At 39.7% G+C, this 24,114-nt stretch overlaps 1 protein-coding gene across 1 annotated transcript in view; it reads right to left on the reverse strand.

Moving 5' to 3' along the window:
• LOC108359648 (Down syndrome cell adhesion molecule-like protein Dscam2) overlaps positions 1 to 24,114 on the reverse strand; it is a 235,765-nt gene that overhangs the window by 124,829 nt on the left and 86,822 nt on the right. The window contains exons 8-9 of the mRNA XM_017611583.1: positions 21,535 to 21,607; positions 18,129 to 18,246 (exon numbers count right to left, since the gene is read on the reverse strand). Coding sequence (XP_017467072.1) covers positions 18,129 to 18,246; positions 21,535 to 21,607 — 191 coding nt within the window. The remainder of the gene's footprint in view (positions 1 to 18,128; positions 18,247 to 21,534; positions 21,608 to 24,114) is intronic.

Below are 24,114 nucleotides of genomic sequence, written 5' to 3' on the forward strand. Positions count from 1 at the left end.
TGTATGTAAGGGACAATACGTCCAATTTATCATGCTCTGAACATGCGTACTTGAAAGGGAAGCGGTGGCTTACGCCGACGATATAGCGATACTGGTATCGGATTAGTTTCCTTCGGTCATAAGAGAAATTATGGAAAGGACTCTAAAGATAGTAGATTCCTGGGCCATAAGCTGTTCTTTTAGCGTAAACCCTGAGAAAACTGACCTTATGCTTTTCACAAATAAAACAAAATTACCTAATTTTAATAAACCAAGGTTCCGAGGAACGGAACTGAATCTGTCAAATAAGGTGAAATGCCTTGAGTTATTCTGGGTCCCAAACTTAACTGGAAACCAAACATTGAGGAGCGTGCTAGGAAGGTCACGGTGCCTCTCTACGCAGCCAAGATAGTGTTGGGCAACGGATGGTGTTTGAAACCAAGAATTGTGCACTGAATGTACACAGCTATAGTCCGACTCACAATTTCTTATGGGGCGCTGGTCTTGTGGCAAGCCCTGATTAAGGATTACGTAGTTAAAAGCTAGGCGGAATTCAAAGGACAGCAGCCACTAGCGTAACAGGTGCAATGAGATCCTGTCCGAAGGACGTTCTGAACATCCTTCCTAGGTAAATATTCTTATTTATTACCCATAGATATCTGTGTCGAAAATTCAGCTGCTAACAGCGCCATCAGACTGCGTACCCAGGGGCTCTGGAAGGAAAGACCGTTCGGGCACGGTTCCATCTTAGACGCAATACCGTCTGAAATTAAAGCGCTGCCCACTCACTATATCCTGTCGAAGACCTGGGTTCACCATAAACACCGCACGAAGTTCCCAAGCAGCAGTGACTGGAATCAGGAAAATGTAGGGTTTTTGCAGGGCTTAACTGTCTTTACGGATGGGTCACAGATTGAATACGGGGTTGGTGCTGGGGTTTACATTGAGCCAGATAAGGTCAGGCAGAGGTGGAACTGAACAGGATCTTGCAGGATGGCCGACAATTCTGGGTGTCCTACGACCCACTCAAAACCAAAGCTCTCTTAGGAATGATCAAAACAAATGCCTATAAAGTTACTGCAGTGTGCACAGGGCACTGGCCTGTTTGGGTATATGCCGAAAAGATAGAACTGCCCTTCAATAGGTTCTGTCGCAGCTCAATGACCTGGGCTCAAAAGAGACTGTCGAACACTTGCTGTGCGAGTGTCCAGCCCTCGCAAGGATGAGGCTAAAGTCACTGGCAAACCATTCCTGCAGAATATTTCAGAGTGCAGCTGCCTCTCCCTGTATGACGTACTGAAATTTATTAAAGCCGCCAAATGACTGTAGGTTGCAATCTTGCTAATTGCTTGTGGCCAGGGTGACAATTCACTTAAACCAACCAACCTACCATATGTTAATTAACACAGACAACTTTTTGGAAAAGATTACAAGAAAATTAATCTCGTTTAAGAAAAAATTTGATCATGAAATTTTTCTGAGAAAAAGTTTTATTTTTTTGTACTTCCCAAAAATATAAGTGTAAATGTGGAAAAGTGGAAATGTAGGTACTAACTGTTATATACAAAAATTATGAGCCAGAGATTTAATTACAATAGTTTCAAAAATGTCTCCTTGAAGAATTTGACTTAAAATTGGAAGTGTGAATGTATAGAAACAAAATGATGTGAATGAAATTTTACTAAAATTAACTCTAAAAAGCATTTAAATATGAAAGATACCACGAACTAGAATAATTTCTGTATTTGGCATCCATTTTTCTCCAGTCTATATGCGAAGATGGCGTATATATAAGTTATACTTTTCGGGTTCCGAATAAATAATAACACTACCTACTATGTAGGTTTGATATCTATTTTGATCGTAACTTTATTTGCTCCGCATATGCGGTAGTAACGAGTTAAGAGCCTGGCAAAAGACTGAATATTAGAATTAACACAAAGCTTACTCTACCCTACTTAATCCCAACTGTAGCAGAGACTGTAGTAGTTGCTATCTTTGGTGTTGTTGTTGTTCCAGCGACTGTAGTTTTAGGTGGATCGCCAATTCGCTATTGCTAGTGCTTTCGTTGTTGTTGTGGTTGCAGCGACTGCAGTTGCAGGTGGATCGCTACTCCGTTACTGCCGTTGTTTTCATTTTTGTCACGCGCATATTTGCAGACATAGCGTCAGCATTTCACATGAGAACGGAATGTTTCCCATGAGCGCGTTAGCAGGTGTTAACTACTCCCCCTGTAAAATTGAGCTGCCCCCAGCTCCCCTTATAACTCTTTCTACTACAGCAGCGTTTTTGCGTCTCTGTTGCCATTTGTAAATGATGATTATTACAGCGGAGCCGACGGCGATGATTATAAGCAGGTAAAATGAAATCGACCATTGTGTCGACTATGCCCGAGTTATTTCTCGCAAGGCTGCGATGTGCTCCAGATTCTTTATGTTTCCATGATGAAGATAGGGCAGGGATAAGAGGGGAACGAGCTCCGTTATGTTCAGTATTTGGGCTGGTGCGGCTCTCGGGTAGGAGCGAACAGTTCTCTTCCAGTTCGTGTAGCTAATATTATTAATGTTGGCGTTTTCTTTGAATGATATAAGGAAGGTACCTTTAATTTTTATTTGTGGAAAACTGTCTCCGCACACTTCAACTGCTTCATCGTTGACGATCACCAATCCATCGTCAATTTCCTCCAGAGGGGCAATGTGGTCAGCTGGTATGGACTTGCATGCAGCGGGTTGACGATTCAATAGGTTCAGTAGGCATGAGCTGGTTGTGTTTGCAACTCGACAAATTGCTTTCGATGCTGTTTCTTTACAGTTATTTAGTTGGTGATGTTGGTTACTACATTCTGCTACCATAGTGGCTTCTAACATTAGCGTCTTCTTACTGTGAATAACTGGCCTGACTATAAGTTTGTTGCATATTTGGCTTATGATAGGGTATTTGATTATAAAATAAATATTCTCGTTATTTTGCAAGATTTTCAGCTCTGAAGCCGTTAACAGATCACTAATAGAAATATTGGTAGAGTGCCCTTTGGTAATGAGTTTATCAGATTCCTTATTATTTAACAAAATCGGATTTATTATTTGCAGTTTACCTAAAGTAACTGAATATATAATTGTCTCAAGCTCGTCTATAATGTGTCTATTTCTGGATGATGCAACTTCGAAAAGATGTTCGGTGTTAAGTTCACGTTTCTTCGTTAAGTTAAGTAACTTGTTAATGGTGTCAGTCATTTGATTTATTTTTATCTGAGTTTGGGTATTAATGAAAATCTGCCGATTATTAGATTCTATCAACGCCTCTTCTCGGGTAGATACTTGCGTAAAACATGAAAATCGGGGGTGACTGCAATGTATTTTAAAGCAGTACCCAAGAAATTGATACTTCTGGCATGGCGATGGTGAATATTTAGTGAATCCAGTAAACGTAGAATTTGGTCTGCGTCCAGTTGTAGTAGTTTCCTGATGTGTGATTGCGGAAATGAGTCTAGTAAGCTTTGTGTGTCTTTGGCAATAGTTTCGTAGTATGTCAGGTTTTGATGATGAATGAGGTAATCGTACTGGGAAAAAGTTGCCACTTCTCCGTTTAAAATCTCGATGTAAGCCGCGCTCGTGTAATTCAATATTTTTCCTTCCGACCCAATGGCCGCCATAATCAGAATCATTGCCAGAGGATGCTGGAAATAGGGAGAAAAAGGTAATCTAAGATTTGCTTTGTGAACTCGCTTGCCGTCAATTAGAACTGTTGTGCCTAAATCCTTAGCAACTATTTTCTCTAAATATAATTTAGTAAACTTATTGCCTATCCTCTTATTGGTTTTAACAAAGACTTTGTCACCCGGATGGTAAGATTTCGTCAGGCAGTTTCCGTTACGGCTTTTGAGGTTATTATGTTGTTTGCTTATTAATCTCTCTCGTATTTCATCATGGAATACTTGTACGGTGTGATGAATGATATCGATTGGTCGTTGCTTCGTCACAGAATGAATTGTCCTATTGTACTTGTAAGTGGAGAGTAGAATAAGGTCATTAGTGTCATTCAAGCCCTGGGTTAGCTTAATGCCGCGGCCTATTTCCGTGAGCGTGCTATGAAATCTCTCCACCTGACCATTTGTTGTACTATGGTGCGGTGGAGTTGTGTAAATGGAAACATTGAAGTGGTCTTGCAATAAAGCCTTTATTGTGTTTGAGTTCAAAGATTTTTCGTTGTCGCAGATGAAGTATTTTGTGTCCTTGAAAAAATTCATGATTTGGATTATGGGCTCCTTCAAATCTGTTATCGATCGGAATCGAGCGAACTATAGCAAACTTGGAGAACTTATCTATGCACGTTAGGTAGTATTTCTTGTCGGTTGAATAAATGTCTATGTGCAAAGTCTCGCCGGGCCTACTTGGAATGGGGGTTTCGCCTATTCCTGGATTGGGTGGATGTCGCTGATACTTTGCCTCTTTACATATTTTACATGAAGAAATAATGCCTTTTAAGATTTTAGAAATATTGGGAAAGTAGTAGTCCCTAAGAACTTGATTAATGTTTTCTTTCAGTGAACGGTGGGCTCTGTTATGCTCAGACTGCAAAATCTCTACCTGGTCGTCCTTGTTAAAAATGTCGGTTACTTGATGATTCGTGTAAACGAATTTGACTGAAGGGAAGCTTAAAATTATCTCGTTTTGAATTTTTCCTAGTACAGGAAGTTCACATAGCAATGCGTTGACCCTGTTAGGATTTACGCAACTTTTTATTAAGTTGGGGAGTCTTTCAAGTTTATTGAAAATTACGTGATGCCTGATCTGAGATTTGAAAAGAATTTTTGTAGTTAGGGATTCGTTGTCCCCATCTTCAAGAATTATTTGGTTCCTGAAGAAATTAATGGGATTTTTGACTGTTTTAATCACCATTGTCGAGGATTCCTCACTATGAATAGTCTCATCAGATCGGCCTGTGCTTAGAGCATTGATATGTTGCCTCGACAGCGCGTCAGCGACTACATTCTCCTTTCCTGGTTTATAATGAAACCTAGGGGAGAATTCTTCTACAAATGATCTCCAACGTTTTAATTTCGAGTTCGGGTTCTTATCTGAAATTGAAAAGGTCAAGGGTTGGTGGTCAGTAAAAATGTTGAGGTCCCTTGCACCGTAAAGGTAGTTTCTGAGCTTTTGTAAAGCCCAAACAATGGCGAGTAATTCTCGCTCACTAGTGGCGTAATTCTCCCCGGTTTTTGTCAGTGTCCGGGAAATCATAGTAGTGGGTCGGCCTCCTTGAGATAGAACTGCTCCTAGGGCATGAGAGGAGGCGTCCGTTGTTAAATCAAAAGGTTTTTGATAATCGGGGTAAAGGAGAAGCACATCCTCGGATGACAAAATGTCTTTTATTTTCTTGAAAGCACTGTAAGCTTCTTCATCGAATTCAATATTGGTTTTTTTTGAAAGTGTGGTGCTCACTGTCCCGTTTTCTCCTCGTAAGTATTTGGTTAGCGGTTTTGCTATTGATGCGTAATCCTTAATGAAACGCCTATAGTAACCTGATAACCCGAGGAAAGATCGCAACGCGCGAAGTGTCTGCGGAACCTCATAATTTACAATGTCCTGAACCTTATCTTTTGACGTTTTAATGCTGCTTTGGGAAACTACGAATCCGAGAAATTCTACCTCGGTTTTAAAGAATTGGGTCTTCTCTAATGAAACCCTCATATTTGCTAAATATAATTTCTGAAAGACGCGGCTGACGTCGTGGAAGTGAGTTTCATAATCCTGGGAAAATACGATTATGTCATCAATGTAGACGTGACACGTTTTCCCTATTTCTTCCATCAGTACATCATCGATGGCACGCTGGAATNTATTTCTTCCCTCAGTACATCATCGATGGCACGCTGGAAAACACTAGGGGCATTTTTCAGCCCAAACGGCAGTCTACAAAACTCGTACTTTCCGTTGTTTACGGAAAATGCTGTTTTCTCCCTGTCTTTTTCAGCTAATTTTATCTGGTGGAAACCAGATTTAAGGTCTATTGTCGTGAAAATTGAGGATTTACCCAAATTTGCTAATATAACGGAAGTGTCAGGGATAGGGTATCTATCATTGATGGTCTTTTCGTTGAGTTTTTTAAAGTCTCTGACCATTCGCATTTTCTTTTCACCAGATTCGGATAATCCTTTTTTAGGGACTACCCATATAGGGCTATTGTATGGAGACCTGGAAGGTCTGATAATGCCATTTCGTAAAAGGTTATCAATTTCTTTATTTACGAATTCGGACGCTGTCATTGGGTAGGGATATGATTTCGAATAGGNACGGAAGTGTCAGGGATAGGGTATCTATCATTGATAGTCTTTTCGTTGAGTTTTTTAAAGTCTATGACCATTCGCATTTTCTTTTCACCAGATTCGGATAATCCTTTTTTAGGGACTACCCATATAGGGCTATTGTATGGAGACCTGGAAGGTCTGATAATGCCATTTCGTAAAAGGTTATCAATTTCTTTATTTACGAATTCGGACGCTGTCATTGGGTAGGGATATGATTTCGAATACACTGCTTCATTGTCTGTTGTTCTAATGGTTGCCACAATATTCGTATTGTAAGGAAGGGATTCCTCGGGGTTAGAGAAAACTGCAGCATACTTACTTTTCAGCTCGTCAATGTATGGTTTCAGTATAATATTGTTAACATCCTTACAGTGGAGATGTTGTAAATTTTCTGAACCAGTTTTGTATGAAAGGACGCCTTTCTTAACGTCAAGGTTAGCACCGATTTTGCGTAAAAGGTCATAACCGATTATACCGTCGAATGTTTCAAGTGTGGATAGGAGGAAAAACTCAGAATTGGGTGTTAATAGTGCACTTCCGCGTAACGCGATTGGTGCCATGAATAGATTTCACTAAGAATTGAGATGTTAACGCTTTTACACCCTGCCAATCACAATCTCTTACATAGTTTTTAGAGGCACCAGTGTCGATTAAAAATTTTACTGGTTTTCCTTTGAACTTCCTGCTAACGTATGGTAGCAGGGACGTTACTCTAAAAAATTTATTTTATCGCTTGGGACCTCCGGTACCACGTCATCACGATTGTAAACTCCCTCGTCTGACACCTTTTCGTCATAAGCCTCAGAATCTGTGTAGGCTCCTTCAACGTCATCATTCGCGCACTGGTTTAGGGTATTGATTCGTTGTAACATATTGTAATTAAATTGGTCGCTACCGTGTGGTCTCTTTGCATTCGTGGCAGTGGCACTGGTTGGGAGCGGATTCCCAAATGGAGTCCTGCCTGAAGGGTAGGTCGGGCGATTACGAGAGAAGGGCAATGCTTGTTGTGTAGGATGCCTGAGCTTAGAAAGGCTGGGATCAATCTCCATAGGAGTAACTTTTTGTTGAGCCTGATCACTTGTTAATCTGCTAAAATGAGGGCTATTGGGAGTAGGATAGGACCTGATATTTGTTGGTCTGTTCACACGATTATCTGAATTTTTACTATCAGCAAAGTTTGAGGCGAATATGGATCGAGCCTGATTTGACTCCAATTCCTGTGCTAGAGCTAGCGCTGTTGGCATGTCTTTCGGTCTAGATGAAAACAAGATATCACATAATGGTCTGTTAAGACCGGATATGAAAACCCTGAGAGCGTCTTGACGATATTTAACCATCAATGAATCTATCACCTGTCGCTGGCTTCCATAAGTCATAAGAGTTCTGTTGGTTATGGCGGTCAATTTCTTTTCGACTTCGTCATAGAAGTCATTGGTTGTCAGGCTTCCCTGACGGAGCATGGACATTTCCTGCTCAATAACGTGAATAGGTTTTTTATCCGCGTAAGAAAAGTCAAGTCGGGCTATAATAGCCTTAAAATTCAGAACAGTGTTAAACGAAGAGAGAACTGAATCAGCACGCCCGGTAACTTTGTTACGAATAATTGCCACGGCCTGTTAGTGTTTGCAACTCCCAGGATAGCATTCGAAAATTTTGTAAGCGGCAGGAGCCGCCTGACGCCACGATACGTATCTAGTCTGGTCTCTAGAAAATTCTGGCAATGACTTGACTACATCTAATGAAACGTTGCATTCAATATTGGAATCAAATGTAATTTCTTGGTACTCTTCCACTTTCGTCGGTGTCTCTATCCTTGAAAGTCTCTCCGTCATTTCGTCGATCACAGTCTGAAAATCTTTTTTAGTCTGTTCAGTAGCCACTCTTACGGCGGCACTGACCACTGCACGAAGTTGCATTTCATCCATATTTAAGTTTACAATTTATTACTTATATTTCTCAATTTAATTAACAAACACAGTGGTCTTGAAGCAACCATAGCTATGACTAAAATGCCAACCAAAACGGCTTACATAACTGTCTTTGTACATAATCATAGATCAAAATTTCGTTGAAAATAAAATTCCATCTGCTCCTATGCTTAAAATATTATAAAATGTTGATCTAGAACTTTCCAAATCTAGTTATATAATCGCGAAGGTCTATGGTAATATAATTATAACACTTTCTTACGTTATAAGCATAAAATATTTTAACTTAGTTATTCAAGAGATAATATTACATAATTGCATATTTTAATAATTCTTATTGCATAAATTTTATAAATTTACAAAGTCAATATAAAATATTATTTTATATAAATTCATATGTGTTTTGATGAAAATTCAACTACAGTTTTTTTTTAATTGATTATATATTTAGGGTCGTCAATCGAATTAACTTTATAATTGAGCCAAAATCTTAAAAATACGCCATGAATGGATTCTCCAGCTTGCTCCGACCACTTTCCGAAGCCGTCATTGCCTAAAAAATGCAGACAATGTTCCAAATGATTTAGAAGCATGTGAATTTTTAATTTTTCCGACATTTCTGTGCTTCGGAAGGCTTTAGCGAGTTTACGCACATGATTTTTTAATTCTGACCCAACTGACAAAGCAGTCAACCCATTGGTGGAGTTTATTTCACTCAATACATTTAAGGTATGTGCTCTCCCTAGTATAACTTTTGGATGGCTGGTTGCCCGAGCAGTGAGCCAGATATAACAAGAGCATGAACTTGTTCTTGTTTCTTTTGTCGAATCTTCATAGTTAGGCATGTTTGGAAGAGGCCGCTTTGCATTTGGTATATCCTTATCTCGGTCACAGAGAACCCTACGACATGTACCACAAATGCCCAATGGGAACTTCGAATTGGTTAATCTAAAATTTTCACTAACGTATTTTTTAATAAGACACTCCAATTTTGCGGTTATATTAAATTCTGAAGATTTTGACGATCCGAATTTAATCTTTCTCCCACAAGGCGCGCACACTTTAAATCTGTTCTCTTCGTGATTACACTTATGTAGCGGATGACTTATAGAAGACATGATGTGCAATCAAATAGCTTACACCAGAAATATTATCATCGAGAAAAATACTATCTGTTTTTCTTTTACACTAATATACAAAACGATAACTTTAGAATACTCTGTTGAACAAGAAATACTAACAATTGCAGTTAAATTTTTTCCAAATTTTCATTTGACAATATTTTAGGCATAGGAGCAGATATGATTTTAATTCCAACTGCATATTGGTGTATGGGTGCCTTCCAAAACAGGTATGCAAGCAGTTTTGGTTGGCATTTTAGTCATACCTATCATTGTTTCAAGACCACTGTGCAAATACAGCGAGCCTAAGTGCTTAGCTAGTTGGCTTCACAGACGATAAAGATTTTAATAAAATTCTAAATTCTTTAATTTGCAATTACAATTACTTTCCTATTAAAATTCACTTGCTTAATTTGTTTGGAGATCGGGCACTCAACTTACAAGCATTTTCTTATTCAATGTACGGTGTTCCCAGTTAATAGTCAGCGGTTAGCTGCTGCTGGTCCCTTGGCCGAGAAAGTTTGGCTGCTCCAGATGTCCGATCCTCTCGTCTTCAATAAAGTTTAGAATTGTTGGTGGGTCCGAAGCCACAACCACGTCACGATTTGTCCTTTAACGAGGATATTTTAAAACCGCGCGTGGCCCCACGTTGGGCGCCAGTTATACTTTTCGGGTTCCGAATAAATAATAACACTACCTACTATGTAGGTTTGATATCTATTTTGATCGTAACTTTATTTGCTCCGCATATGCGGTAGTAACGAGCTAAGAGCCTGGCAAAAGACTGAATATTAGAATTAAGACAAAGCTTACTCTACCCTACTTAATCCCAACTGTAGCAGAGACTGTAGTAGTTGATATCTTTGGTGTTGTTGTTGTTCCAGCGACTGTAGTTTTAGGTGGATCGCCAATTCGCTATTGCTAGTGCTTTCGTTGTTGTTGTGGTTGCAGCGACTGCAGTTGCAGGTGGATCGCTACTCCGTTACTGCCGTTGTTTTCATTTTTGTCACGCGCATATTTGCAGACATAGCGTCAGCATTTTACATGAGAACGGAATGTTTCTCATGAGAGCGTTAGCAGGTGTTAACTTATATCCTGGACTTGGGCTATTCTGAATATTTGAGTTTCTTAGAAGATTTTTTTTAAATCAACTCTGTGTACCCTACTCTTTTTCCTCTTTGCTTATGTTTTTCAATAACACAGCTACACTCCCACTACCTTTAATATTTTCCGCTAGTTTTTTCAGCGCGAAGAATAACGCCCTGTTCGGATGACGGCGATAAACGCGTGTTTACAACTGCACTTACTCCTTGCATTTTGCTCAAGGTCTTCATATGCTAACTCGCCTTAAAGGCGTCGAGTTATTTAGTGAGCTTAACATCGCGTTCCAGTTCACTCTTCCACTCGCACAATTAGGCCGTTATAAATCGCATTACATCGGCTTTTATGAAGCAATTGGAGCGTGTATTCTTTGCACTATATTGACTTCGTCCCCTTCTCGCGGTTTTCACTGGCAATAAAGCAGCAAAAAAAGAATACGGCGCCCCATATTCGGAATAACAGGGGAGGAAAACTTGCGCTAGTATCGGATTTCGATATGAGTATATGTTTTTCAATACCTACTCAGTACTTGGTTCAAAAGTATCGATAACAAAACTACTTGGTATCGGTCAAAAAGTATCGAGTATGTACTTATATTTACTCGTATCGTTTCATCCCTAATTCAGTCTGGTTTAAGATTTGACGAGAGTAACACAATGCTTTGCCATTGAATATTTCTATTCGTAATTTCAGTAATTTCAGTAAATCCAATTTGAATTTTGAACGAATTTTAGAAGATCCCTGATTTCGACGCATCTAAGGTCTTCCAAGTTGTCGAAGAACTGCCTACCGAGAGTGGAGAGTCTTCGCCTGGATAGAGCAGGGCACTGGCACAACGGTTTTAAACTACGCAGCACCATTGTGGTCGCCGGGGACTAGTAGGACGCAGTAGACGAAGCTACAGACGGTACAAAACACAGCATTTAGGGCAGGGACCGGATGCCTCCTGATGTCACCAGAACACCACCTCCACGATGAGGCGAAAATGCTCCCAATTAGGGAGCACAACACGATTCTCTGCAAGCAGTTTCTGGTTAAGAGCCACAGATGTGGCCACCCAAAAAGACAGCTGCTTGCAGAGGAGTCCTCGCCGAGGCACGTCAGAAGGCATCTATATGAACTGACGGACGAAGTCCAGAAGTTCATTAAGCAGCCTCTGGACCCGTCAGCTCACAGACAGGCCCTGAACGGCATTCACGGGGATGCCGCCTCGAGTTATGGAGACTCAAACCCTGTGTATGCCATTCTAGGCACACAAACACCGGACATTGACGCGACGGAGCTTNGCGTGTATTCTTTGCACTATATTGACTTCGTCCCCTTCTCGCGGTTTTCACTGGCAATAAAGCAGCAAAAAAAGAATACGGCGCCCCATATTCGGAATAACAGGGGAGGAAAACTTGCGCTAGTATCGGATTTCGATATGAGTATATGTTTTTCAATACCTACTCAGTACTTGGTTCAAAAGTATCGATAACAAAACTACTTGGTATCGGTCAAAAAGTATCGAGTATGTACTTATATTTACTCGTATCGTTTCATCCCTAATTCAGTCTGGTTTAAGATTTGACGAGAGTAACACAATGCTTTGCCATTGAATATTTCTATTCGTAATTTCAGCGCAATTTCAGTAATTTCAGTAAATCCAATTTGAATTTTGAACGAATTTTAGAAGATCCCTGATTTCGACGCATCTAAGGTCTTCCAAGTTGTCGAAGAACTGCCTACCGAGAGTGGAGAGTCTTCGCCTGGATAGAGCAGGGCACTGGCACAACGGTTTTAAACTACGCAGCACCATTGTGGTCGCCGGGGACTAGTAGGACGCAGTAGACGAAGCTACAGACGGTACAAAACACAGCATTTAGGGCAGGGACCGGATGCCTCCTGATGTCACCAGAACACCACCTCCACGATGAGGCGAAAATGCTCCCAATTAGGGAGCACAACACGATTCTCTGCAAGCAGTTTCTGGTTAAGAGCCACAGATGTGGCCACCCAAAAAGACAGCTGCTTGCAGAGGAGTCCTCGCCGAGGCACGTCAGAAGGCATCTATATGAACTGACGGACGAAGTCCAGAAGTTCATTAAGCAGCCTCTGGACCCGTCAGCTCACAGACAGGCCCTGAACGGCATTCACGGGGATGCCGCCTCGAGTTATGGAGACTCAAACCCTGTGTATGCCATTCTAGGCACACAAACACCGGACATTGACGCGACGGAGCTCCATCTGCCTCGGAAGACCAGAACAACAATAGCCCAACTTCGCTCTGGCTACTGCAGCAGGCTAAACTCGTACCTGAGTAGGCTAAATGCGGATGTGCCGAACGAATGTGCGGCATGCGGAGAGACCTCTCACGACTCGAAACATCTCTTCGCATGCCCGGAAAACCCCACAACCCTAACGGCGACGTCCCTGTGGACCGACCCCCCATAGAGGCTGCACGCTTCTTGGTGCTGCCGTTAGTGAAACTCGACGACAACGACTGAGATATCAGCCGATCTGGGCTCGGCTGTTGTAGCCGCTACAACAACAACAACAGGTGCAGAATCGTTTCCTTCTCCTCTTCAGCTTGACAACTTTTACATAAGTCATGTAAACCTAAGCCAAGTCGATAGGCGTGCTTGCCAATTAGTTAGTGTCCTGTTATGACAGATACTAATAATCCAAAATTGGGCTTATTACGACTCAGTAGTAGGCCAGTGCGTTTGGCGCTGAGCACCGCCCACAATTGTTTGGCAGTTTTGCTGGTGATTTCGTCCTGCCACCTGTCGTTCGCTACTTTAGTAAACCTCTCGGAGATAAGTAGCTTACAAGTTTGCAAGGGTATTCCTAATTATGTATTTATTTATTTATTTGGTCTACAGAAAAATGTTTTCTTAGGCACTCCGCACATTACGCGCCTAATCTTAGTAGAGTAATCGTTTCGACATGCCGAAACGAATGAATGACGACTCCACTTCTGCACACTACCACGCGCTGCATAAGCCCTTGAGGCACACACATACCACACATTATATATTTTCTGGCCGTTCTTTCTCAATGATCACTTCCGCTAATATTTCTGCAGTAAAATATTGCATAAAGGTTTATAGTTTAGTACAACTAGCACGAATTTTAGCACAAAATCATTAATTCTCAATTATTTCCTATTGAAGTGACAAATAATTTTTATTTCCAACACAAAAAAGTAAACAAATGACGATTTCGAAACAGCAAGCGCCTAACAATGTTGGGCACTTCGATTCATGAAGCTTTTATGATTAGGCGAAAACATGATTATGAATTGTAATGTACAGATCATCATTCAAATATATGTGTTCGTAATAAAAGCTTCATACTTTATTATGCCGAAACGATTACACTGCTATGATTAGGCACTTAATATGCGGATTGCCTTACAGACAAATGGGTATAGAACATTTAGATACATAGTATTTTGTAATAATAATAATAATAATAATAACAGCATAAAATAGCAGGTTTGGTAGAGGCCTAGTCTTCAGCCTACTTTTATGTGCGGCGGGCGGAAAGACCTAGTTTCCGCTCCGCGCTGCGGACAGGATTTGATCAAGGTCGGTAAGGCCGGGTTTCAGAAGACATTACTTTGTATGTGTGGCAGGCGGAAAGCTCTGGTTTCCGCTCCGCGCTATGAACAAGCTGATGCACATAGTCGGAAAGAACGAGTTTCCAATCCATGTTCCCGAAGTCATTACTTTGAATATGTGGCAGGCGGAAAGCTCTAGTTTCCGCTCCGCACTGTGGACAAGCTGTTCAGCATGGTCGGAAAGAACAAGTTTCCGATCCATGTTCCCGAAGTCATTATTTTGAGTGTGGCAGGCGGAAAGCTCTAGCTTCACCTCCGCGCTGTGGAGAAGCTGTTGATCATGGTCGGAAAGGCCGAGATTCCGATCCATGCTCGTATTGAATACGCGGTCGCGAGAATAAACGAAGCCGATTACAGTTGTACTAAGCAGTCATAGATATTGTGTAAGTTATCGTTCCCGGTTAAAGATATTAATTTTTTAGTTACAAAAAAGCGATTCACGTTTACATTTACCTCATAAACTGAACAAAAATACAGTTCACCAGCTGAACGATAAGGTGCAATGTAAGGGTTTACATGTTATTATTCAAAATCTCAAGTAAGGTTTTCTTAATGGTAAAATGTGAGTCGGAGGTGTCAAAATAGTCGTAATGCTTATTGAAGTCCTGGCATAGGCAACGAAAAGCATCATGCATTTCAAAATTTGTTCTACAAATAGTTAGCTTAATGGGCTTGTAATGTCTAGAAGACCTAGAAGGAATTCAAAACGTGATCTGGTTCAGTAGAAAGGGACTATTGACCATCCCGTTCAAGATCTTAATCATGAACAAAACCCCGAGCATCTCTCTACGGCCGTGCAGCGTTGGCAAATTTATGAGCTTCAAGCGGCTTTTGTACGGTGGGAGATTTAATGTCGAATCTCAAGGCAAATTATTTAATGCGAATAATAAGAATTGTTTCTGTACCGACTCGAGTCTGTCAGAGTGCGTTTGATATCTAGGGTTCCATACGACGGACCTGTATTCTAAGATCGGTCTGACTAGGGAGGTGAAGAGAGCTTTAGTGACATAAGGATCTCTGAATTCTTTAGCCCAACGTTTGATGAAAGCCAAGACGCCCTTGGCTCTATTAACACAAGAGTTTACATGGGACTTGAATTCAAGCTTAGAGTCCATGGTTACGCCTAGATCGATGAAATTAGTTACCTGATCAATACTATGTTCACAAATGCGGTAGCTATATGATTGAAAGGATTTTCTAGAGAAACACATAAATTTACACTTTTGCAAGTTAAGAGACATAGAATTTACTTCGCACCATTTAAACACATTACTAAGGTCCACCTGTAATTGTTTCCTGTCTCCTGGGGCACCAATGAACTTAAATAACTTAACGTCGTCTGCGTACATTAAGCAATTCGAATACTTCAAAATATTTGGAAGATCGTTGATGAATAAAATAAACAGCTACCTTGAGGTACAACTGAGTTGAACATTTTTTAAAGATAACCCTCTGTTAAAGATAACCCTCTGCCAATTAAATAAGAAGAAAGCCAGCGCAGCCGGATTGGAGGGAAACCAATTTTATCAAGTTTGTATATTAGAGTTGAATGAGATACTTTATCAAAAGCCTTGCTGAAATCAGTGTAAATGACGTCAGTTTGATAATTACTTTTGAAACCATTGTTCACATTTGTAGTGAATTCAAGAAGGTTTGATACAGTTGATTTACCTTTACAAAAGCCGTGTTCTGATACATCGATAACGGGTGTTATGGAATAAGATAGTTCTTCCGTAACGATTTCTTCAAATAATTTAGGAATTGCACACAGCTTAGCGATTCCCCTATAATTCGCAATATTCGACCTGCTTCCATTTTTATAAAGCGGCAAGATATACGACTCCTTCCACAAAGAGAGGAAAACTCCTTGCTTTAGAGAAGCATTGAAGATGTTTGTTAATAGCTTATATAGATAATCAGCACAACTTATTAGGACACAGGAGGGAATACCATCCGGGCCACTTAGAAAAGAATTTATTAAATTATTCAAATGAAGGAGAACATTGTCAGCGGAGATTGAAGGAATACGGATGTGGTCAAATTGTGGGAGTGGAAAAGGATAGCTAGAAGTTTTTTTCATTTGGTTCGACAGAATAGTTCGATTCAAAATAATTTGCAAACATATCAGCAATCATATCATCATCTAATTTCAGTTTTGAGGGAAACCCATTTATTTTACGTTTTGAGTTAACAAAATGATAAAATGACTTGGGATTAGAAACGATGTTAATGCGAGTTTTATTAATGTAATTCCTGTAACATTTTCTGTTTAAGGCATTGTATTTATGACGAAGGATGGAGTACGCGGCGTAGTGAGAAGACAGGCCTGATTTTTTATAAAGTTTAAATGATTTAGTTTTCTGATTTTTTAAATGCTTTAGCTCTGAGTTAAACCACAACGAGTTACAAGGTCCGGTATTTTCTTTAACAAGAGGAATGAGTTTACTGAATATATTATTCAAGATTTTACTAAAGTGTAAGGCACTGTTCTCAACTTCCCCATCGTACTCGGGCCAGATTATTTCAGATATAGGTATTTTAAGCTTGTCGTAGTTAGCGTATTTGAAAGAATATCGCCGACCTTTCGGCTTTCTAGTTTCAGGACAATAACATGAATCGTAGGATGGTGCCAAGGACAACTCAAGGGTGATAAGGGTCTAACTTAAGGATCGCCGCGTATTATAGTGCATTTATCAGTATCATCAATAAACGCTAAATCAAGACATATACCTAAGTTGTGTAACTGAATTAATCTGATATAGACCAAGATCGGAAAGTTTGTTAAGAAATTGATTAAGTACATCCCGAGAAGAATTTGGCACCAGAATTCCATCCACCGAATCCCAGGAAACACACGCTAGATTGAAACCACCCAGCAGAACAATGGAGTCGGAAGGCTTGACCATAGCAAATAAAGAGAGCAATAACGAATGTCTGTTTCAAGTAAACCGAAGGGTTAGAGTTTGGTGGAATATAAATTGCAACAAGAAAAACACTACTTGAGGGGCACCATATTTTAGCACAGAGGAATTCAACATCATCTGAACCTGTGAACACAAGTTTTTCATAGGAAAAGGCGGTCTGAACAGCTATTAAAACACCCCCACCTTTTCTATCTAAGCGATCATTTCTAAATATTTCACACTTACTACACAATATTTCACTATTAAACACATTCGGTTTTAGCCAAGTTTCAGTAAAAACCAAAATTTCATAATTTAAATCAAAAGACTTTAAGCAGAGAACTATATACGTTCTCTGGTGTAACATTTAAATTATTTTTCACAATCGGCTCCGCGATTGAATAATGCTCGTACAGCATCGAAATGATTATTTTCTACTGCTAAAAGAAGTGGCGTATTGCCAAATTCATCTTTGCAATTAATATCAGTACCGCGGTCAAGCAGTGGAAGATAGCGTTACATCATTTATTTTCAGCCATAGACGGGATTTGAAATCATGTCTGGTAAGTTCGTTGTCTCGCGCCTACGACTTGCGCCTTAGCCCGCTTGGCCAACTGTGCAACTGATAGGGATAGAATGTATTAACACTAATAAGCCGAGTGCTCGAGTCGGAAAGTAAGTAGACGGTACGCATGCGCAGACAGCGTAGTTGTCTCACTTGCTCTCACACAGAGGCTGTGTGAGGAAATTATTTAATCCTGGCGATCCTAATCAGGATAATGAGATAAATTTATGAAATTATTATATTGTCGCTGATTCTTGATAAGTGTACAAAGTTTGAATTAAATCTGTCCGTTTAAAGTGGGTCAAAATCGAGTCCAAAGGAGTCGGTTACAAACATACATACATACAAACATACAGGTGAAGCTAATAAAAGGGTGTTAAAAAAGATTACAGCAGGTCCCATGACTTCGTATTTAAATTTGGTTCAGGCACATTGTGTACTTAAAGCGTTTTCCGATTCTTTGCTAGAACGTTGAATGTGTTTTTGGCGTTTGTGTGAGCAGAGAATGTGTGTGTCCAGATATGTAGTCAACATTTTGAACTTAACGTGCACATTTTCACATGCAATTGTTATTTCGTTTTTTAGGGTTTTTGGTTTGTGATAAAAATTGCAGTACTGACCTGTCCGAAAGCGTTGCTGGCCTGGCAGATATAAATCCCGGTATCCTGGCGGTAAGTATGGGAAATTCCCAATTCCGACACCATACCATCGTCCAGCACCTGATCACGAATCGTGTACCTGGAATGTAAATAAATATATTCATAAGTTTAATTGAAATATCGGAGTTTTCGTATTTCTTAAATTTACCATAATACGAGTAGCGGGTGTAATTTTAGTCCGATTTGAATAATTTTCAACAAATTGCTTTTCCGTACCAAGGTTTATTAGGTGCACCGTGTTTGGCAGAAATTGATAAACCCATTAACGACATACACTTTTGTGGTCATAAGTGTGCGGTGCCACGCCCATTATCCAAAAATTTATAATATTCTAATTTGTTGATAAGTGGTTATTGTAATCATTGATTTTAAATGAACTAGCTCGAGTAGTTGCTGATTTATCGCAGTTTTCGTGTTTCTGAACCATTTTACTCCACATACTAATTTTCAACAATTTGTATCTAATGTTTACAGAAATATCGCAGTTTTTGCATTTTTCGAAAATGGAACTGGGCGTGGTTACAGTCTGATTTCGCCCATTTTCAAAACCAACCAACCTCGGATAAAAAGTAATCTACATACCAAATTTCGTTGAATTCAATTTTTGCTCGAGTTATGGTTTACACGGACAGACGGACGGACGGACTGACAGACAGACATGGCTTAATCGACTTCTCATTTCATTTTGATCATTTGTGTATACATTTGCCCATATCTATCTCGATTCGTTTTGGCTGTTACAAACAACCGTTATGCGAACAAAGTTAATATACCCTTGTAAGGGAGTGTCAAAACTCTTTTATTATTGAATCATGACTCGGCCCACATTGTACATATATTGTTTTAGTATGTACATATATTATTTACATTTCAGACGAGGGATGAAAAATGGAAATCTCAAATTGTACCTAATATCATAAATAAATGCACCTAAATGAGACTGCTTGTACCTAAAAAAGTTACATCATTCGTTGCAGTTTTTTTTTCTATTAATTTGTTTTTTAAATATGAATTCAAAAGGTGGATATACTTTAAAGCTGATTATTTTTATTTTAACTGAGATTATAGCTGCATATAGACTAATATAGTCTAATGGGAATCGGGGAAGCTTTGTTTTTGTCCAATTTGGACTACTGAAAAATATTGGCGAAAAGTCAAAAAATACACTTTTCGAAGTTTACTTTTTTATTCAACTTTTTGTAAAATAATAGGGAAAGTCTGCTAATTTGTCCGAATTCCTTAAATAGGTGCAGCAAGTCTTGAAAAAATAATGGGAATTGCGGTAAGTAAATTCGAGAGCATTATAACTACATTTCCCGAAATCGAATAGCGAATATGTGTCAAATTGCTCAACTACAGAAAATATGAAATTTGAAGAATTCCTAGACAGAGTACTGTATGGGTGAATAAAATTAATAGAAAAGTTAAAAATGTTATCATATGCGTGGAACATTAGCTTTTATGGTTTCAATAGATTAACAACGCATTACAACAATTATAAAGGTAGATTGTTTGTAGATTTCAAACCGCCATTCGAGAGGGGAGTACGTCGGTCTAGGTGACAATGTGGTTGTATGGAAGAAAATACATAGTCAAAATTTCGAATATAAATATTATAACAAGAATTACGAATTTGGGGATAGCGAAGTAAAGTGTTAATTTTTCGCAGTGGTACATAATATGATTTTGTTAATTTCTTCCTTTTCACCACTTTTTTTGGAATTGTGTATTCTACCTACAAGTAAATATATTAGCACAGGAAAAATAAAAAAATAAAAATATAAATTAATCTGATCAAAAGATGATTGTACCTGAAATCTAGGGATTGTACCTAACGTACCTTTAGGTCAGTAAACGGTAGCTTCGTACTAGGGATGTTGCGAATGCGGATGCGGATGTTTAAAAGGTAACATCCGCGGATGCGGATGTCAAGTAGTTTTAAGAAATAATTTAGGTAAGTAAATTAAGTGATTTACTGGTACTGTTTTAACTGAAAAGGCGACTGAAAATCTCACAAACAACAAAAATGAGTAAAGGGCAGAAAAACACTTGTCAGCCGAGGTCGAGTGGTTTGTGTGAAATCAAGGCACACACCGCCAATCGAAGGAGAAGCTCGGCCAATCATTTTAAACTTTGCACAGATTGCTTTGTAGAGCACAGTAGGCGTATTCAATGCTGCCGTTGAGAATTTTCAGAAAGTCGCAAAAACGCGGTAATTGACGAAAAAAAGTTTCACCATATTATTTTCGAATTTCTTTATTAGTAAAAGAAAAAATCTGAGAACCAAAGTCAAAGTCAATTTTACTTGTTGGCCAAGCGAGGTCGCCGTATCTAGCACTCAGCTTTGCACAACGCTTAACTTGTAAAAAACCTTTAAATTTGTATAACCAAACTATTTTGAAATAAAATTCCCTTTATTATTCATTTGTATGAAATATCGTAAATGAAATATGAAATGTTAACTAGTAGCCTATGTCAACGTCGGCGTCACCACAATTCAGCACTTTGACATAAGTTTACAGACTAGACTCAGCGCTGTATGTATACGCGTATACATTTTTCAACGTAAAAACTTAAATTATTCATTCCATCTATCCATTTTCGTGATCTCACCGGGTTTTGCTTGCGACGCTCGTTTTGCGCTTCATCGACTATGCCAATAAATTGAAGTCCGACAAATAAATTATTGTATAAATTAATTGAACTTTGGCGTGTTATTTGTTACAAGTTTGAAATTGTACTTGCTGTCGGCCGTGTATCCCCCAGATTCGGCACTATTGTACGGTAAAGACTTTCGTGAGTGCGATATAAAACCCCGCGAACTCCGCGCCTGCAGTCGGTCAACATCCGGCGCTACTAGTCGCTTCCAGCACCGACCAGAATTGCCCAACTACCCAGCCGAGTCCACCGCCTGCTCGCAACCACCCACCAATTAACCAGTTGCATAGTCGACCGAAAGCCCGCCAGCCGCGTGCCAGTCTACCAATCGTAAAGCCACCAACGCCACCACCAGCAACCTGCAAATTTGGTAGCCGCCTGCATCCGACCAGCCACAGCGTTAGAACCTCCAGCCACCGGCGCTTCCACCAAGCGCAACCCCAAAAGCTACAGCCCAGATGGCTGTAAATGGTCCTTCAAGCCGAGAATTTAACACCATCGATTTAAACCGTATATAAGTATCTGCAAAAGCCGTAAGTAAAGATATTTTCTTAATTTCCCTACACTACATACATACATATCTATATATATTTTGTAAAAAATTTGGCGGGAAAATAGACTCAATAGCCAAGGAATAATTAAACTGCGGACGATCAATTTTTTTTAAATACCGCTTGTCGACGGTAGATTTCGGCAAACGTTCACCTACCCGCTTTCGCGTAAACGACACACATCCTTAGTGTGTAGCTGGCATGGTGTGTGTAGCAGGCATGGGAAGCCCTCTGGTCCCGATGTGAGAACAAACGTGTATTAGTGGACAACCAGATTCGAGTTCTAATGAACCTAAAGCCAATTGAAGTGGAGAACAGTGAAGACATTCAAAGACTTCAATCCACTGTTAACAACTGCCTCCAAATCCTAGCAATCCAGAATGTATCCACCGAAAGGTGGGATCCCATTTTAATATATTTAATTACCTCGAAACTCCCTGAGATCGCGGTTACTTTATGGGAACAGTCCGTAAATTCGAGGAAAGACCTCCCAACTGGTCACAAATGAACCAGTTGCTCACCACAAGATACAAGGTAGTTGAAAGGGTCAACCAATGGCGGCCACCCAAAGACAAGTTTAATTCCGCAAATAATAGTAACAAAAGGCTACCTCCATCCCACAATAGGTCGTTTTCAAAACCACTGCAAACCCTCGGGTCACATTTCATTTTCTCAGATCCACATAACAGAACAAAGGAAAAAGTTCGCTTCCGTTATCTGCAAACAAAAAACCCATTCCCTCAGTCAGTGTCTCAAATATAAAAGACTCTCCATAAACAATCGCGAAAAACTAGTGAGGGAACGTAACTTGTGCACCAACTGCCTGTCCTCCACGCATACCATCCAAGACTGTCCATCTGACCGGACGTTAGAACTGGAAAACTATCGATAGGCGTAGCCATCGATAGTTTCGATAGTCGATAGTCACAACCATCGATAGTATCGATACTATCGAAAATGTTGACACTATCGATAGTTCTATCGATAGTTTTGATTAAAAATTCCAAAAATTAAACATAACAACTTTTATTGAAAATGAGATCATAACTGCTAAAATATGTCCATATTTTTGTTAAGGAACAAAACCTTTTCAACGATTTTTGGCTACAAGCAGCATCTGCGCTCTGAAATTATTTGCCCTGCTTTGCTAAATGTCTTTTCCCACTCACAAGATGAAACAGGTACCGCCGTATTTTACCCCTACTGAAAAATGTATATATGAGTGAAAACTGTCGATAGTGCTCACAAAGCTATCGATGTTTCCGATAGGCAAAAACCATCGATACTATCGATAGTGCCATCGATAGTTTTCCAGCTCTACCGGACGTGTTATAAATGTTAAAGAAGGCATCACACAACTCTCCACAAGGACGTAACCTCCACACCTAACCAGCGTCAACCACAACTGCGGATAACCCGTTCTTAGATTGCAACAGCTTCTGCTAATCTGCAAACGCCGGACCGTTCGTAAAACCAAGACGAGCTCCCCCAATGTTCCAATCAAGTACAAACTCTTTACGCAGGAAAATGAAAACCAAATGCTCCCTACTGCGATAGTCCATGTAAAACATGAGCTCTTCAAACTGCGAGCACTCATTGATCAAGGCTCCCCACGCACTTTTATCATCGAAAGGCCAGTCTAGAATAATGCTACCTTGCCAAGCTTAGAGTTTCGAGACCTCTGGCATGGGCGAAAAATTGCCCAGACCTCAAACAAATTGTGTTCTTTGCTCTTAGTCAGCTCTGCTCTAAAGCGTGAAATCCTAGCGCAAGCGATAGCACTGCTCCAATTAACCAAGTTCCTTCCAAAATTCGCTATAAATTCCGAGCAAAAGAAGAATATGATTTGCTGCGGCTTCGTGCTCAGCGTGCGGATTTATGTTGCGTTGTGCCAATTTGCTAACCGCGTGCAAAATGTCAGGTCGGCTCAAAACTGCTAGGTACATTAGAGAACCGATTAATGACTGATAGCGCGTTACATTTACTTTAACGAAGCTGTCATCTTTCAACCAACGGGACAACCGGGGTCGAGTGGTGTAGCAACTGCTCGACAGTTTTGCATGCCGTATGTGTCTAAATGGTTTCTGATATACGGGGCAAAATTTGTCAAGTGTCAAGTCAAAGAGTTGATGTCACCGATTTCAATGTAACTTTTTATAAATATAGTGTTATTTGTTCACAACATTTTCACAAATAGGGGAGAGTTAATTATGGAAGGTTGCAGACGTACAGGGTCTCAAACTTTTGTGCACGTAAAAGTTTGGTAATTTATACATTTCAGCTTAAGTACAAACTTTATAATGTTTATTATGATTCTTACAGGATTTTTTCCGTTCTTTACGATAAAAATATTTTGAATTAGAAATTTACTTTTTTGATGCGCGAAAACAGGTTTTTAAATTTTGATTCACATTTTTCGCACGAATCGACCCCTTCGATTTTTTTGAAGATAAATAGAAAGCTTGACTTTTTTCCTAAATAATAATGTATAAATCATTATGGTACCATAACAATTAGATGTTTAAAAGAGCTCCGACAATCGATGTTACCGCGCAGTTATGAAGCGGCAAGCGGTCAGCAGCGCAGCGCAGGAGGTTTCGGTGTTGTCATTTGTTTTCCCCTAACTTTCAAATTTTTGCCTAGATATTCAAAAATACTACCACGAAATGCTTGCTTGATAATTTCGGCCCCCCTAAATTTCAAGGGTTTTCCTATATACACATATACTGTTTAACAAA

Source organism: Rhagoletis zephyria, unplaced genomic scaffold (assembly GCF_001687245.7).
Source record: "Rhagoletis zephyria isolate East Lansing unplaced genomic scaffold, Rhagoletis_zephyria_1.1 Rzeph_scaffold_00429, whole genome shotgun sequence".
Classification (NCBI taxonomy): Eukaryota; Metazoa; Arthropoda; class Insecta; order Diptera; family Tephritidae; genus Rhagoletis; species Rhagoletis zephyria.